At 48.7% G+C, this 18,133-nt stretch overlaps 1 protein-coding gene across 1 annotated transcript in view; it reads left to right on the forward strand.

Moving 5' to 3' along the window:
- Positions 1 to 18,133, forward strand: part of LOC115467239 (CD109 antigen-like) — a 175,772-nt gene that overhangs the window by 114,925 nt on the left and 42,714 nt on the right. Inside the window, exons 22-23 of the mRNA XM_030199045.1 lie at positions 9,554 to 9,698; positions 15,510 to 15,686. Of these exons, the coding sequence (XP_030054905.1) occupies positions 9,554 to 9,698; positions 15,510 to 15,686 (322 nt within the window). The remainder of the gene's footprint in view (positions 1 to 9,553; positions 9,699 to 15,509; positions 15,687 to 18,133) is intronic.

Raw genomic sequence — 18,133 nt, forward strand, 5'->3', positions numbered from 1 at the left:
CCGGGGCGGCAGGGACAGGCTGGCGATCCGGAGGAGCAAGCGCCGGCCTCGGAGAAGGAGATCCGCCGGCCAAGATGGCGGCGCCGGCGTCCTCGTCCTCCTCGCTGGAGCAGGATCAGCGAGGTAGCTCCGCCCACTCGCGCCGGATTGGCGCACCAACGGGGAGACTCCGCCTGCCGGACAGGGGGACCAATCCGGGCCCCTCTGCCAGCCTGGGCGAAGAGGATTGGCTCCAGCCAGTACCAGAGGAAGGAAGAGCGGGGGATTTAAACCACGGGACTGAAGGGGTCCAGTGCTTCTGTTTCGTTAGTCAGAAGCCGACACAGTGGACCTCGGAGTGTAGCCATTTCCAGAGGCTGCGTTCCTCTTCAGCTAGCCGTCCTGCTAGCCCTCCAGCGGAGACAGTGATTCTGCTAGCCGTCCTGCTAGCCATCTCCAGAGACTGTGTTCCTCTTCAGCTAGCCGTCCTGCTAGCCCTCCAGCGGAGACAGTGATTCTGCTAGCCGTCCTGCTAGCCATCTCCAGAGACTGTGTTCCTCTTCAGCTAGCCGTCCTGCTAGCCCTCCAGCGGAGACAGTGATTCTGCTAGCCGTCCTGCTAGCCATCTCCAGAGACTGTGTTCCTCTTCAGCTAGCCGTCCTGCTAGCCCTCCAGCGGAGACAGTGATTCTGCTAGCCGTCCTGCTAGCCATCTCCAGAGACTGTGTTCCTCTTCAGCTAGCCGTCCTGCTAGCCCTCCAGCGGAGACAGTGATTCTGCTAGCCGTCCTGCTAGCCAACTCCAGAGACATTACTCCTCTTCAGCTAGCCGTCCTGCTAGCCCCCTACAGAGACTGTGTCTTCTTCCGCTAGCCGTCCCTGCTAGCCAACTCCAGAGACAGTACTCCTCTTCAGCTAGCCATCCTGCTAGCGGCCTTCCGAGACTGTGTTTCAGCTAGCCGTCTTGCTAGCCCCCTCCAGAGCCTGAGGTTCCTCTTGGAGGCATAGCCGCCTCGGCTAGTCCTCCTCTAAAGACTGCGTGCTGACTTTCAGCCAGGCCAGCCGTCACCCCGCGGTTCCAGCAGTCCTGCTGGCCGCCTGCAGCTGAGGGCTCAACCCTCGGTGAACGGCGGTCGCCGCGGGTGAAGATTCGGGGTGCTCGGCGGTCCCCTGGGGCCTTGTGGGGCCCCGGGGAAACTTGAGGGCTCACCAACCGAAAAAACAGCAAAGACAAGACAGGAAACGGAAGCCATGAGCTCGCCGTCGCAACCTGATCTACGGGACCTGGCCAAGGTACTCCAGCAGCAACAGGAGCAGCTTAACGCCCTGTCTGGAGCGCTCCAGAACGTATGCTCTCCACTTTCCACGCTTCAGGTACAGAACCAGGCCGCTGCGGTCCAGGGGGCCACAGCGGCTCCCCGTGTGGGAGGGTTCCGCATGGGACCTCGGTTCCCTGAACCAGCACGATATGATGGGACCCCGGGAGGCTGTCAGGGGTTCCTCAACCAGTGTAACCTGGCCTTCCGGATGCAACCGGAGGCATTTGCTTCGGACCAAAGTAAGGTGGGCTACATTATGGGCCTTTGCGAAGGGAAGGCCCAGGCCTGGGTGGCCCCCCTAAACGAGCAACAGGACCCCATCTTGGATGATTATAGTGAATTTCAGCGCCGGTTCCGGATGGTGTTCGACCTTCCTGGGAGACCCTCCTCCGTGGCGTCGGAACTGCTGCGGATTCATCAGGGAGAAGGGACGGTGGCCGATTATGCCATCCGGTTTCGGACCTTAGCCACGGAGTTGCGTTGGAATCCGGAGTCCTTGATGGCCATCTTTATGGAAGGCTTACAAGAACGAATCAAGGACGAATTGGCGGGACGGGAGGTCCCCGGACAATTGGATGCCCTCATCTTGCTCTGTATACGAGTAGACACCCAATTCCAGGAGCGCGCCAGAGCCCGGGCGGAGCGGCAGAAGTGGGGGCGAGGGACGCCCCGGATGGGCAAAGGCCCGTCCCCTCGCCAGGGGAACCGGGACTCCACGGAGCCCGGGGAAGAGCCGATGGTGATGGGCCGTCAACGGTTGGCTCCCTCCGACAGACAGAAACGCCTGTCGAATGGTCTGTGCCTCTATTGTGGTAAGGCTGGTCATTTCATCCGGACTTGTCCCGTCCGGCCGGGAAATGCTTCCCCCAAGGCACCCTGAGGGGAGGGTTCTTGGGGCACTCCGCTCCCCTACCGGACTCCTTGATAACACTGCCAGTAGTATTACGGTGGCAAGAGGCCACAATCCAGACCCGGGCCCTGGTGGACTCGGGGTCCGGGGGCAACTTTATCGGACTTGAACTGCTGCAGCAAATGGGCTGGCCTACGCTCCCGCGGAGGCCGGTGCTGCGAATAACCTCCATCCAAGGGACTACACTTCCCCAGCCGGTCACGGAGATCACCCCCGTGTTGGGTTTGCAGGTGGGGGAGGATCATCGGGAGGAGGTCCAATTTCTAGTGCTATCTCGGACCATCCACCCAGTGGTTCTGGGACTGCCGTGGTTACGGTGCCACAACCCTGTTATCGACTGGCCCGGGGGAAGGATTCAAGCTTGGGGTAGTCCCTGTCAGGAGACCTGTTGTAAGGGCCGGGCTGGCAGCTGTCCTGCCTTACATACGCTGCCCAGTGAAGGACGGGTAGAACTGGGCTCGCTGCCTATGGATTATAGAGACTTTGCGGATGTGTTTAATCCCAAGGAAGCGGAGGTGCTACCACCTCATAGGTCTTTTGACTGTGCCATTAATCTGAAGCCGGATACGGTGCCCCCTCGGGGCCGACTGTACAAGCTGTCCCGAGGAGAGTCCAAGGTAATGCAAGAATACATTCGGGAGAACCTGCGGAGAGGGTTCATCCGGCCCTCTACGTCCCCCGCGGGGGCGGGATTCTTTTTTGTTTCCAAGAAGGATGGGTCCCTGAGGCCCTGTATTGACTATCGGGGGTTAAATGCCATCACAGTGAAAGATCGCTTTCCTCTACCGCTCATTCCCGAGCTCTTTGACAGGCTGCAAGGAGCACAGATATTCACTAAATTGGATTTGCGGGGGGCCTACAATTTAGTTCGAATCCGGTCAGGGGACGAATGGAAAACGGCTTTTAACACCCACGAGGGACATTTTGAATATCAGGTAATGCCGTTCAGCCTATGTAATGCCCCTGCGGTGTTTCAACGTCTTATCAACTACGTGCTAGAGGATTTGCTGAACTCCACGGTGATTGTATACCTGGATGATATTCTGGTCTACTCGAAGGATCCCGCGGAGCATACGGGCCATGTCCGCGCAGTGCTGCACCGGTTGAGACGAGCTCATCTATTCGCCAAACTTAGTAAATGTGCTTTCCATCAGCAGTCATTACCTTTTTTAGGACATATTCTGCTACCCGGGGGCCTACAGATGGAGCCAGACAAACTCCGGGCCATTCGAGAGTGGCCACAACCGTTGGGGTTGAAGGCACTGCAACGGTTCCTGGGCTTCGCAAATTACTATCGCCAGTTTATCCCTCAGTATTCCCAACTGACAGCGCCACTGACGGCGCTCACCCAAAAGAACGCGAAGGTCCGGGATTGGCCGCCAGCGGCGCAAGCGGCTTTTCGTCAGGTAAAAGAGGCCTTTGAGTCAGCGTCCATTCTGCTGGCCCCCGATCCTGAGAAACCTTTTATTGTAGAAGTGGACGCATCCGCCTTGGGGGCTGGGGCGGTCATCTCTCAAGTCAACCCCGGAGGACGGCGTCAACCGTGTTCATTCTTCTCACGTAAATTTTCCCCAGCAGAACGGAATTATACGGTAGGGGATAGAGAACTCTTGGCCTTGAAATTAGCCCTGCAGGAATGGAGGCACCTGCTGGAGGGAGCGGAGCACCGATTTACGGTAATCACTGACCACAAGAACCTCCTATACCTTCAGGAGGCTCAGCGGTTGAACCCCCGACAGGCCCGGTGGTCGTTATTTTTTGCCAGGTTTCACTTTCAGTTAGTATTCCGGGCGGCCTCTCAGAATACCCCGGCGGACTCGCTTTCCCGAGCATTTGAGGTTCCTGAAGAGACCAGTGAGGCCCATCCTATGTTAGATCCCGCGTGTCTCCGTGCGGCTACAGGGGAGGTCGCGCCGACTAAGGAGTTCGTGTCGGCCGCCGACCGAAAACGGGTAATGCAATGGGGACACTCATCTAGATGGGCCGGGCACTTCGGGTACCAAAAGACCCTCCGATTCATCGCGAGACAGTATCAATGGCCGCACATGAGGCGGGATGTTCTCCAATTTGTTACTTCGTGCCCGGTGTGTGCACGGACCAAGCCTTTAGTGGGACCCCCCGTGGGAGATCTGCAACCACTGCCCGTACCGACCGCTCCCTGGACGGAATTATCCATGGATTTCATCACCGACCTACCCCGCTCCCAGGGCCATACCGTGATCTGGGTCGTAGTAGACCGGTTCTCTAAAATGGCTCACTTTGTTCCCTTATCGAGCCTGCCTTCTGCAGCCTCTCTAGCCCAGACCTTCATTCACCACATTTTTTGGCTACATGGGCTGCCCAGTCGGATCATCAGTGACCGAGGACCCCAATTCACCTCCCGCTTCTGGAGAGCCTTGTGCACGGCCTTGGGAGTAGAGACTCACTTTTCATCCGCCTACCATCCCCAAACCAACGGCATGGTTGAGAGGGTTAACCAAACATTGAAAGGATTCTTGCGAGCATTTGTCAACCAACGACAAGATAACTGGGCCTCTCTGCTTCCATGGGCCGAGTTTGCTTATAACCAGAGTGACCATTCATCCTCCGGACACTCCCCGTTCTTCGTGGTATACGGGCGACATCCTCGGCTTCCAGGGCCGTTCCCTTCTACAACGGTAACCCCTGTGGGGGACCAAACTCTGGCGGATCTGCAGAAGGTCTGGGAGATGGCTAGGGAGCAACTACAGAAGACCAATGCCAAGGATAAAGTCTTTGCCGACCGCCACCGGCGAACCGCCCCAGTGCTCCAGCCGGGACAGAAAGTATGGTTGAGCACTAAGTACCTAAGACTCCGGGTGCCCTCCCGGAGACTTGGACCGCGGTATGCTGGACCTTTTGCTATTCAAGAACGAATTGGACCCGTAACGTACCGGTTGCGGTTACCGAGGACCTTACGAGTGCACAACGCCTTTCATATCTCCTTATTGAAGAGATTTCGGGGGTCCAGATGGCATCCGTACCCATCCGAAGAGGAAGCTCTCCAGGTTGCCCCTGATCCAGAGTATGAGGTAGAAGAGATTCTCGACTCTAAGAGGCGGCGGGGAAGACTGTATTATTTGTTATCATGGAAATCTTTTGGCCCTGAAGACAACTCCTGGGAACCCGCGGCTAATGTACATGCTCCAGAATTGGTGAAAGCCTTCCACGCCCAATATCCGTCCAAACCCGGGCCCCGGGAGAAGGGGGCATCCGGGGAGGATACTGTCCCGTTCCGGGCTCTTACCTGGCGGCCCGCGGGGGGGAGCGGGAACCAGGGGCGCCCGTGGGATCCGGGGCGGCAGGGACAGGCTGCCGACGGGGTCAGCGCTGCCGCGGGCTGTCCCGAGGCCGGCGATCCGGAGGAGCAAGCGCCGGCCTCGGAGAAGGAGATCCGCCGGCCAAGATGGCGGCGCCGGCGTCCTCGTCCTCCTCGCTGGAGCAGGATCAGCGAGGTAGCTCCGCCCACTCGCGCCGGATTGGCGCACCAACGGGGAGACTCCGCCTACCGGACAGGGGGACCAATCCGGGCCCCTCTGCCAGCCTGGGCGAAGAGGATTGGCTCCAGCCAGTACCAGAGGAAGGAAGAGCGGGGGATTTAAACCACGGGACTGAAGGGGTCCAGTGCTTCCGTTTCGTTAGTCAGAAGCCGACACAGTGGACCTCGGAGTGTAGCCATTTCCAGAGGCTGCGTTCCTCTTCAGCTAGCCGTCCTGCTAGCCCTCCAGCGGAGACAGTGATTCTGCTAGCCGTCCTGCTAGCCATCTCCAGAGACTGTGTTCCTCTTCAGCTAGCCGTCCTGCTAGCCCTCCAGCGGAGACAGTGATTCTGCTAGCCGTCCTGCTAGCCATCTCCAGAGACTGTGTTCCTCTTCAGCTAGTCGTCCTGCTAGCCCTCCAGCGGAGACAGTGATTCTGCTAGCCGTCCTGCTAGCCATCTCCAGAGACTGTGTTCCTCTTCAGCTAGCCGTCCTGCTAGCCCTCCAGCGGAGACAGTGATTCTGCTAGCCGTCCTGCTAGCCATCTCCAGAGACTGTGTTCCTCTTCAGCTAGCCGTCCTGCTAGCCCTCCAGCGGAGACAGTGATTCTGCTAGCCGTCCTGCTAGCCAACTCCAGAGACATTACTCCTCTTCAGCTAGCCGTCCTGCTAGCCCCCTACAGAGACTGTGTCTTCTTCCGCTAGCCGTCCCTGCTAGCCAACTCCAGAGACAGTACTCCTCTTCAGCTAGCTGTCCTGCTAGCGGCCTTCCGAGACTGTGTTTCAGCTAGCCGTCTTGCTAGCCCCCTCCAGAGCCTGAGGTTCCTCTTGGAGGCATAGCCGCCTCGGCTAGTCCTCCTCTAAAGACTGCGTGCTGACTTTCAGCCAGGCCAGCCGTCACCCCGCGGTTCCAGCAGTCCTGCTGGCCGCCTGCAGCTGAGGGCTCAACCCTCGGTGAACGGCGGTCGCCGCGGGTGAAGATTCGGGGTGCTCGGCGGTCCCCTGGGGCCTTGTGGGGCCCCGGGGAAACTTGAGGGCTCACCAACCGAAAAAACAGCAAAGACAAGACAGCACAGCACTCAGGGAAAAGGAAACCAACTATAGGAATTTACTCTAGCCTGAAACAACACAGCACTCAGGAAAAAAGGAAACCAACTATAGGAATTTACTCTAGCCTGAAACAACACAGCACTCAGGAAAAAAGGAAACCAACTATAGGAATATACTCTAGGCTGAACCAATCAGCACACAAGGGAATGAGGCTGTACTTATAGCACACAAAGGAAAAGGGAGAACTACCTAAGGAATACACAAACTGGCCCCACAACCCCCAAGGGAAAAAGGAACTGCTAAAGGGAAAGAACAGGGGAGAACTACTCAGTAGACAAGGATAAGGGGAGAATAAACAAACAGAGGAAGCTGCCTTGACACCCACAGACCAGAACAGGAACGCTGCTGCTTTCGGAACACAGGAGACAGCTACATCAAACAAAAGAGAACTAGAACAAACAAACAGGAGCAAAATATATGGACAGGGGAAGGCAGAGCCACAGGGAGCAGAGCAGCAGCTCAGCACAACAAAGGGAACACCAAGGGAAAGAAAGCTAAACAAATAAACTGAAACAACTCAAGGCAACAGCTTACCCCAGACAGCACAGCGTTAGAGCAGGAGAAGCAAACCAGGTGGGGGAAGTGAGGCAATCAGGCTCATGCTGGGAATACCCAGCACACACACACACACAGAATCAGCAAGCATGAGGAGAAAGGCTAATACTCCAACGTGAATACAAGCGCCCAAACACAGGCTGGCTTCAGCAAAGCAATCAACGCCAAAGCAAAGATTTCAGGTAAGAGGCAGGCTTAAATGGATCAGGCTTCTGACGTCTGCTGGCTCAGCTCCTGACAAGCCAATCAGGAGTGAGTTCCAAACCTTCCCCCACCTATCTAGCAGAATCATAACAGTTCTCTGGTGAATTCTGGGGTGCAAGGGGGCTTATCACAGGGCTTGGCGAACAACAGCCTCTTTTAATACTAGCCATCCACACTCAGCAGGCGCAAGTCTCAGAATCAATAACCTAGTAATTTAAGATCGTGTTCTGATAGATCAAATGTTAAGAAACATTTAAAAACATACTTTATTGTGAAATATTTGGGGGATGACTAATCTCGAATTTGATATGAACTTTCTTCAAGGCTAGCAGCAAAATGTTAGATTGTACAATTTAATGGTTTTATGCAAATTTTGGAACTATGTATGTTTACATTGTAACCCACTTTGCGATAAAGTGGGATTATAAATATGATAAATAAATAAATACTAGAGGGTTCAGGCCAAAATTAACTCCAGAAACCTGAAGGTGTAAGGGACCTGTCTTCTGCAGGGCAGATAGAGTGGGCCTTGTGTTACCCATATAAGGAGGCACCAAAAAGAGAGAGAGCTTTAGTGTTAGGCTTCTTGGTTTAAGCATCCTATATCATCATTTGCCTCCATTATTCAAAAAAAGCTTATAAATGTGCATTCTCATAACCAAAATACGTAGAAAACTCATAAAGCTCTTAATTGAGTATGAGGAGAGACTTGATGACCTGAACATGTATACTCTGGAAGAAAGGAGAAACAGGGGTGATATGATACAGACGTTCAAATATTTGAAAAGTATTAATCCGCAAACGAACTTTTTCCAGAGATGCGAAGGAGGTAGAACGAGAGGACATGAAATGAGATTGAAGGGGGGCAGACTCAAGAAAAATGTCAGGAAGTATTTTTTTCACGGAGAGAGTAGTGGATGCTTGGAATGCCTTCCCGCGGGAGTTGGTGGAAATGAAAACGGTAACAGAATTCAAGCACGCGTGGGATAAACATAAAGGAATCCTGTTCAGAAGGAATGGATCCTAAGGAGCTTAGCCGAGATTGGGTGGCAGAGGCAGGAGGCGGGGATAGTGCTGGGCAGACTTACACAGTCTGTGCCCTGAAAAGGACAGGTACAAATCAAGGTAAGGTATACACAAAAAGTAGCACATATGAGTTTATCTTGTTGGGCAGACTAGATGGACCATGCAGGTCTTTTTCTGCCATCATCTACTATGTAATTGAAAAAGTTGTAGAGCACTGTCTTTAATGACCTGACATTGATGTTTCAGTTAAAAATGCCTACTTTGAGGATCCAAATGCCAACTAAAATCTTAAAATGCACTGTGGAGGTACAAAGAATAAAAATGGTTTTAAACATGTAAAAACATCACCATTTAGAGTTTGTATGTTTTATGATCTTTACAAAATAGGCATGAAACATATTTTTGGAAATTTTTATAAGCACCCTGTTATGAAAATCGACCCCCTTAGTACAAAATGGCCCTAGAACCTTGAGAGAGAGGTGGTGTAGGGACATGGCCGAGCTTCCATTGCTTCTTCCTCCTGTCATCAACCCTCAAAATAGAGCGAGGTTGCCAACTGGATCCAATTTAGCCCAATAGAGTTGATCCAGTCTTGTGTTTACCCCATCCTTGTAGTATTGCATTTCTTGGGAAATCAGAACTTCAAGGACCTGCATGTAATGAGGTAAACCCAGGACTGTATCAACCCTGTCAGATGAATCTGGATCCAGTTGGCAAGCCTACTACAGAGCCACCTTTAGGTCTGGGCACTGTGACTGCCATGGGGATTATATGGTCATGCTGTTCATATCTGTTTAAAGATGGCCCTTCAATCTTGATTTCTTGAGTGAATACGTGACACCACTTTTGCATATAAATATCTTACATTTCATGTTTTAAGAAACAAAAACAATAAAAATATAAACACACCTGTGAATGCTAGAGATATCATGCTAAAAATGTATTTTATGTTAACAGCCCGAAGGGATCCAGCAGTTTTATTCACAGTCGGTATTTCTGGAGGCACCTAGAAATGTATCACAAACTGTATCGAAAAACTTAACCTTTATGTTCCCTAACAATGTGGTGAACGGCAGTGAGCAAGCATACATCACTGTTATTGGTAAGGGAAACATTTTATTTATTTGTCAGGTTGTTTAACCCATTTTTCAGTTGTCAGTGCTTGGAACCAGGTTTAGAATAAAGAATGCAATATGATAGCATAGAATAACACCAGACAAAAGAACAGCACCACTGGCCTTTAAAAATGGAACACATTTTTAAAGGCCCATGGTGCTGTTTTTTTGTTTGGACTTTAGTTTGTACTTCATTCTCTTTGTTATATATAGCATAGAATAACACAACATAACATATAGTTTAGGTTTATTAAAATTTACTATACTACCAAGCTCAATGAAGTCACAGCAGTTTACAATTACATTATATACAGAGTTAATCAGTAAATAGCACAGGGGCCTTTTACTAATGGGTGTTAATCCCTAATGCGTTCTTAGCACTGGAAAAACAGGCTACTGCAAAATGCGTTAAAGTGTTTTGCTGTATTTTGCCTGTTTTAGCATGCTAAGCATGTGTTAATTATTTTTATTTATTTATTTTTTTTAAGGGGGCATGTCAAGGACAGAGTAGGTGTGGAAGTACCACTGCTTGCCCTGGGACTGGTAGTATGGAATGTTGCTACTATTTGGGTTTCGGTCAGTTACTTGTGACCTGGATTGGTCACTGTTGGAAGCAGGATACTGGGCTAGATGGACCATTGGTCTGACCCAGTATGGCTGTTCTTATGTTAATTATTGTATTATTAGCATATGCTAACTGGTTAAACAGGAGGCAGTAAGTGCTCTCGTTTTTTTTTTTTTGCAGGTCCCACACGCTAATGGGAACATTAGTGCATGACCTGCAAAAAACAAAAAGAAAGAAAATGCCTGACTTGTATGCTGTGGAAAGGCCCACATTAGAATGCGCTAAACCCAGATTTCATTGCACCTTACTACAAGGGCCACATAGATAACATAGGGGTCCTTTAACTAAGGTGTGTTAATGGATTTAGCACGTGCTAATGATTAGTGTGTGCTAAATGATGTCATCCCTTTTATTCCTATAGGTGTCTTATCATTTAACATGCGCTAATTGTTAGGGGGCTTTAGTTAAAGGATCCCAAAGTAAAACAAAAAAATACAATAAACGTAGTAAATTCAATAAAGCCAATCAACCAACTATTAAAAATATCACATCTGAAAAGCAGAATCTGTATTTCCATATTTGTATTTCATTTGTTAGGCAAATTTCAGCTAAATTTATTGTGTCTGAAAACAAAAACAAGCTTTCAAATTTCAGTACATGAAATGTCTCTCATGATTCTGAAAGTCAAAGCAGTAATTCCATAGTTTTTGAAAGAAGAAGAAGGAACAACTTTTGGAAATAATTTACTGTTTTTCATTTAGGGTAAATTTTCAAAGGCCTAGCCATCTTTTATACCAGTTAAAATACAGGCAGCCCACCAAAACTACTGCACAGTAGCTGCAATTTTATGTAGCACCTTTTGGGGGCATTCCCACTATTTTCATTGCAGGTTGTGAATTAATATTCCCATTAGTGCACGGTACTTATTCAAGAGTTTGCGTGGGACCACTTACCACCTCCTTTTTGGCTTAACACTCTTTAGTAAAGGACCCCTAAATTAGAAAGCACTGTGCATGCCCTGGCTTGTCTCCTTTACTGTGTAACTAAATCTCTTCACACATGTATTTTGTGTGGAGAGATTAGTCAGATGTGAAGGAGCGGAATGGTGATAGCAGTGGTTGGAAAGATTTTGTTTACTGGGTAAACATATGAGGTTAAAAGTTAGTTTTATTCTACAATAACTTGTATTGTTTGACCCTTAAATTGACTTACAGGGGATTCACACTGGTTGTCTATTGCAACCATATTTAAGTCTCCACAGGTTACATAGTAATGAGATGCAAACATTCAAATGCAGTAACATAACCTTTAGCGGCAGTAGCATGAGACTACCAGTAGGGGGCACTACTTTGAGGGACGCACTGGATAGCAGGGGGGACTGGGGATTGCTCCTGCCCAAGGACCCCCTAGGACCCTGATGGCGAACCTATGACACGCGTGTCAGTACTGACACGCGTAGCCATTTTCGGTGACACGCGGCCGCATGTGGCCTCATACAGAGAAGCAGCGGCGTTCCTTGCTGACACCCGGGGCGGATCGCGCAACCTTCCCCCCCCCGGGTGCATGTTTACCCGCTGGGGGGGGGGTGCCATGTGCGCTTCTATTGGCTCCCTCCGAGTCCTCCGCTCGTTCCCTCCCTGCTGCTCCCTCTGCCCCGCCTCCTGCACGGCCGTTAGGGGAATTTTGACCTCACTTCCGGCCGGCGGAGCAGAGAGCAGCGGAATGCCGTGGGGGACGCATCTCTGTGATCGCCATTACCAGCAACCACATAACCACAGCAACCATCATCCAATCTACTGTTCTGGGGTGTCGTGGATTTCTAATTGACCATCATTACTGAGATAGGTGAGGGGGAGGCTGGGAGAGGCGAGGGCATGTGCTATGGGTGCCGTTTCCCGCCATTAGAAATAGCGGCAGCCATCTTAATTTACATAAGGTGGTCAGTTAGGCTAGTTAACCCCTAATTGCCTGCAGGGCTAACAGGCTATCTATAATTCTATCTTCTGTCACTGCCCCCCTGATGGAGAACCCAAAAAATAAAAAACCAAGGTTAAGTAAAGGAAGTGGTAGTAGCAGTAGCCGACTCTTTCAAGAGACATGGACCGAGATGTATGGCATTATAGAAAAAAATGGCAGATCATTTTGCGTTCTATGTACTGAAACGGTAGTAAGCAGAACGTGGAATATAAATAGACATTTTGAAACTAATCATTCCCAGCTCTTGAAAAAAAGTGAGGATGAAAGGAAGGAATACATTTCCAGGCAGCTACACTTTTATAAGAGCCAATCTAATTCCATCCTTAAATTTGTAAAAGGTTCTACAAATTTAACATCTGCAAGTTTGAGCATTGCTCACTCCATAGCTCAGCATGGAAAAGCACTCAGTGAGGGAGAATTTATTAAAGAAACTCTCCTAAGATGTGCACCAGTTCTATTTCACGATATGCAGAATAAAGATGCAATTATTAAGAGAATATCTGAGTTACCACTCAGTAGAAATATCAATTGAAGATTTAGCCAATGAAATTCAGCAACAAAAAAGTCACTAATAGGCAGATTAGTTAAAGAATTCCCCCTCCCCCTCACTTATCTTAGTTCACGGCACCCCACACAAGTTAAATAATATCAAGACCAACAAAAGAAACCGACTGACAGATGAACAAAGAAGTCACTAAGCAGGTAAGTTAAATAATTAGTTTTTGGTTTATTAAATACAGTTATATATTACAATTATACATTTTTGTTATTTAAACTATAAATATCGCAAAATTATGTTTTTTTTTCTCAAAGTGACACACCACCCGAGTTATGCTCGGTTTTTTGGCGAATTTTGACACACCAAGCTCAAAAGGTTGCCCATCACTGCCCTAGGACCTAGGTCACCAGGGAATTAAGGCAAGACCACCAGGGTGGGGAGATTCCTGTGGGGGTAGGGGGCTTTTGCAGAGGCGCAGATCTTGTTTGAGAAACTCTTCTTTAGGGTGGGGGTCTTTTTGTGGAGTGTTGGGATCAGGGGGGCCCTGGAAGCTTGGCAGAACAATGCTCCAGGCCACTAGAATAACATTTCTTGTGGGATGGCTCACAAGTAGCGTTTTGTTCATTTAACATGATAGCAAACTCTGGGACTGTTAAACTGCAGGTTGGCGACTCCCATAGTAAATCAAGGTGTGGTAAAAGCTCACCTTTTCCCGCACCTTGATAACTTCCCCTCTAAATCTAAAGCTCTCAAGCTGAGATAATACTCAAGCACCTTTCTGACTTCATGTGCAACTTTCTTTAAATTAGTTCCTTTGTTTTCTAACTTCTGTTACTCTGTCTTATCTATTTATGTTCCATGTTTGCTTACACCCTATGCTGTCTATTAAAATGTTTTATTGCGTAGTGTGTTGACATTGTAAGTAGTATACCATCAGGCTTATTTTCGAAAGAGAAGGACGCCCATCTTTCGACACAAATCGTAAGATTTTATTTATTTTATTGCATTTGTATCCCACATTTTCCCACCTTTTTGCGGGCTTAGTGGTTGATGGGCATGCTTTCCATCGCGGGGACGACCAAAGTTCCCGGGGACGTGTCGGAGGCGTACAGAAGGTGGGACTTGGGTGTGCCTAACACATGGGCGTCCTCAACCCATAATGGAAAAAAAAGGGCGTCCCTGACGAACACTTGGACGACTTTTTTTCTTATGACCAAGCTACAAAAAGTTGCCCGAACTGACCAGATGACCAGTGGTCACCAACCCCCTCCCACCCTGAAAAAATTTTTTTAAAATATTTTTTGCTAGTCTCTATGCCAGCCTCAAATGTCATACCCAGCTCCATGACAGCAATATGCAGATCCCTGGAGCAGTTTTAGTGGGTGCAGTGCACTTCAGGCAGGCAGATCCAGGCCCACCCCCCCCTACCTGTTACACTTGTGGTGGTAAATCTGAGCCCTTCAAAACCCACTAGTAACCCACTGTACCCACATGTAGGTGCCCCCCTTCACCCATAAGGGCTATGGTAGTGGTGTACAGTTGTGGGTAGTGGGTTTTGGGGGTTTTGGGGGGGCTCAGCACACAAGGTAAGGGAGCTATGTAGCTGGGAGCTTTTTCTGCAGTGCCCCTTAGGGTGCCAGGTTGGTGTCCTGGCATGTGAGGGGGACCAGTGCACTACGAATGCTGGCTCCTCCCATGACCAAAGGGCTTGCATTTGGTCGTTTCTGAGATGGGCGTCCTTAGTTTCCATTATCACCGAAAATCAGAAACGACCAAGTCTAAGGACGACCATCTTTAGGGATGACCTAAATTTCAAGATTTGGGCATCCCTGACCATATTATTGAAATGAAAGATGGACGCCCATCTTGTTTTGATAATACGGGTTTCCCTGCCCCTTCGCCGGGACGTCCTGCGAGGACGTCCTCAGGAAAACCTGTATTGTTGTTTGAATACTTTTACTGCTGTAATTGTACATAAGAACATAAGAGTAGCCATACTGGGTCAGACCAATGGTCCATCTAGCCCAGTATCCTGTTTTCCAAACAGTGGCCAAGCCAGGTCACAAGTACCTGGCAGAAACCCAAATCGTGGCAACACTCCATACTACAAATCCCAAGGCTAGCAGTTGCTTTCCATGTCTGTCTCAATAGCAGACTATGGACGTTTCCTCTAGGAATTTGTCCAAACCTATTTTAAATCCTATTGCCTATGTTTGACTTATTTTTACTGTACACCACCTTGAGTGAATTCCTTCAAAATGGCGGTAAATACATCCTAATAAATAAATAAAAAATATTAATCAGGTGAATTTGCAATAAACAGTGTAGCAAACAAATAAATGGAACTGTAAATATAGTGGTAAGTGAAAAAGTTGCTGTATCATTGGTTCCCAGATCTATCCTGGAGGCACATCTAACCTGCCTGGTTTTCAGGATAGTCACAATGAACACGTGGGAGATATATTGATGCAAAATGCAGATCTATCCTATGCATATTCATTATAGCTATCCAGAAAACTAGATTGGCTAGGTGTGCTTCCAGGACAGGGCATGGAAATAGTGGGCTAATTCACTTTTCCATTGAATGTATTGTGGCATGCTATATAGCATTGAGGCAGTGAGATTTTAATGTGCCAGACACATGGCATGTAAGTGCACAGCTGCATTCATTGTATTGTGTTGCTTAATTGGGGAGTTGTTCTATGGATAAAGCATGAGTGTTCTTTATTTAAAATAATGCATATTTTTCCCCTAAAGGTGACATACTTGGACCTTCCATTGATGGCCTTCAGTCTCTCATCAGGATGCCCTATGGATGTGGTGAACAAATCATGATAAATTTTGCACCTAGTATCTATGCTCTAAAGTATCTCTCAGCAACAAACCAGGCTAATGAACGTATCACAAACATGGCCATCAGTTTCATGGAACAAGGTCAGTCTTCTCAATAATAGCAAAAGACAAAAGGATTTTAGCAGTGACTGGCAATGCAGAAGTAGTAAAGGTATCATTTCTATCCTTGAAGACAGAAAATGAACATTACTGTTGCTAAATTTCAAGTGTTAGTAATAGTTATTCAAGATTATCCCTTTAGCATTGATTGTGGTTTTGCTCTAAAAGATGGGGCAAATAACAGAGGGCTGAAGTGACTACCTGATCATACAGTCCCTAGCTGCAGGATATTAATATGCTTTCATGATTCCTTTGTTTTTGGTGGTAAAAATTTGAAATAAACAAGGGGTCCTTTTACGAAACTGTGGCAAAATGGGACCTGAACTGGCATCAACGCATATTTTTGATGCGTCGAGGCCCGCTTTTACCGCAGCAGGTAAAAGGCAGGTTTTTTATTTTAAAGAAATGGACACGTGGCAAGTGCTTCACTTGCCACGTGCCCATTTCGGGTGGAAGCACTTACCACCATCCATCAAGGTGGCGGTAAGTGTTCCCGCGCTACCCCTGCAGTAACCTGGCAGTGTGTGGCACGAAACAGTGTGACAAGGCGGTGGCCGTAGCTAGAAGATTGCTAGGCTGTATAGGGAGAGGTGTGACCAGCAGAAGAAGGGAGGTTTTAATGCCCCTGTATAAGACGTTGGTGAGGACCCACCTGGAGTACTGTGTTCAGTTTTGGAGGCCGTACCTTGCGAAGGATGTCAAAAAAATGGAAACGGTGCAAAGAAAAGCTACGAGGATGGTATGGGATTTGCGTTCCAAAACGTATGAAGAGAGACTTGCTGACCTGAACATGTATACCCTGGAGGAAATGAGGAACAGGGGTGATATGATACAGACATTCAAATATTTGAAAGGTATTAATCCGCAAACGAATCTTTTCCGGAGATGGGAAGGCGGTAGAACGAGAGGACATGAAATGAGATTGAAGGGGGGCAGACTCAGGAAAGATGTCAGGAAGTATTTTTTCACGGAGAGGGTGGTGGATGCTTGGAATGCCCTCCTGCGGGAGGTGGTGGCGATGAAAACGGTAACGGAATTCAAACATGCGTGGGATGTGCATAAAGGAATCCTGTGCAGAAGGAATGGATCCTCAGAAGCTTAGCTACAATTGGGTGGCAGAGCAGGTGGGGGGAAGAGGGGTTGGTGGTTGGGAGGTGAGGATAGGGGAGGGCAGACTTATACGGTCTGTGCCAGAGCCGGTGATGGAAGGCGGGACAGGTGGTTGGGAGGCAGGAAAAACTGCTGGGCAGACTTATACGGTCTGTGCCCTGAGAAAGACAGGTACAAATCAAGGTAAGGTATACACATGAGTTTATCTTGGGCAGACTGGATGGACCGTGCAGGTCTTTTTCTGCCGTCATCTACTATGTTACTATGTTACTATTACCACCAGGTACATACTGGCACTACAAAAATAAAAATGTTTTTGTAGTGCTGGAAATGGCACGTGCTGGGGTGGGAACTACCGCTGGGCTGCTGCGGTAGCCTGGTGATAAGCCAACGTTGGGCTTACTGCCACTTTGTTAAAAGGGCGCCTAAGTAAATAAAATATGACAAACTATTTTTTCAGAAAAAATTAGGGGTCCTTTTATTAAAATTCAGAAACATTTTGAACTCACCTTGCTTTAGTTGAAAAACTTAATGAGCAGTAAGTGCAAAGACTGGGCATTAACTGTAGGGGCTTCCTAGCACATTCCAATATAGCTACTCCACAGAAAAGTTCTTTACTGCATGATGAGTGTACTCACAGTATGGGTGCACTTACTCCCTCCCAGTACAGCCAGTCTAACTGCAACAGTGACATAAAAGTATAGGGCCTGATGGTCAAAGCGATTTAAGCAGGTAGAAGAGGCTTCTGACTGGTTAACTTATGCTTAGCAGGCTGGTCGTCAATATTCAGCAGCATCTAACTGGGCAGTGCCTCTGAATATTGGCATTTACTGGCCATCTTAGAACCTGGCAGGAGAGGCAGTGTAGTAGGGAAGGAACTGGCAGTTATGTGGATGCTGTCAATATTTGGTGTAGGTGCCAGTATAGCTAGGTGGCAGATAGGATTGTTACTATTTGCTGACTGCACATTTTCTGTCCACTGTTCAATATTTTTATGAGAATAAACATAATCGTTTGTTTGCCCTGCTTGTTTGAACTGATAAAGAATCCTGATGGTTTGTGTGTTGAGTCTGTGAGTGCTTTCTGGGAACTGTGGGACCACTGGGAATGTGGCCTCTGGTAACTTAGAAATCACTGGGGATAATTTGAGAACGGGAGAGGTGATTGTGACCCAGTCAGTAGGAGGAGGGTGCTAGTGTAGAGCACAAGCAGCAGGTGCAGGTGGACTTGAGCTGTGCTGGGGATAGACCCTCTTAAGTGGCCGTGGGGTAACCCCAGGGGGGTGGCTAGGCATTTCGTGACACTGTTCTAGAATTGGC

This window comes from Microcaecilia unicolor, chromosome 3, assembly GCF_901765095.1.
Source record: "Microcaecilia unicolor chromosome 3, aMicUni1.1, whole genome shotgun sequence".
NCBI classification, from domain to species: domain Eukaryota; kingdom Metazoa; phylum Chordata; class Amphibia; order Gymnophiona; family Siphonopidae; genus Microcaecilia; species Microcaecilia unicolor.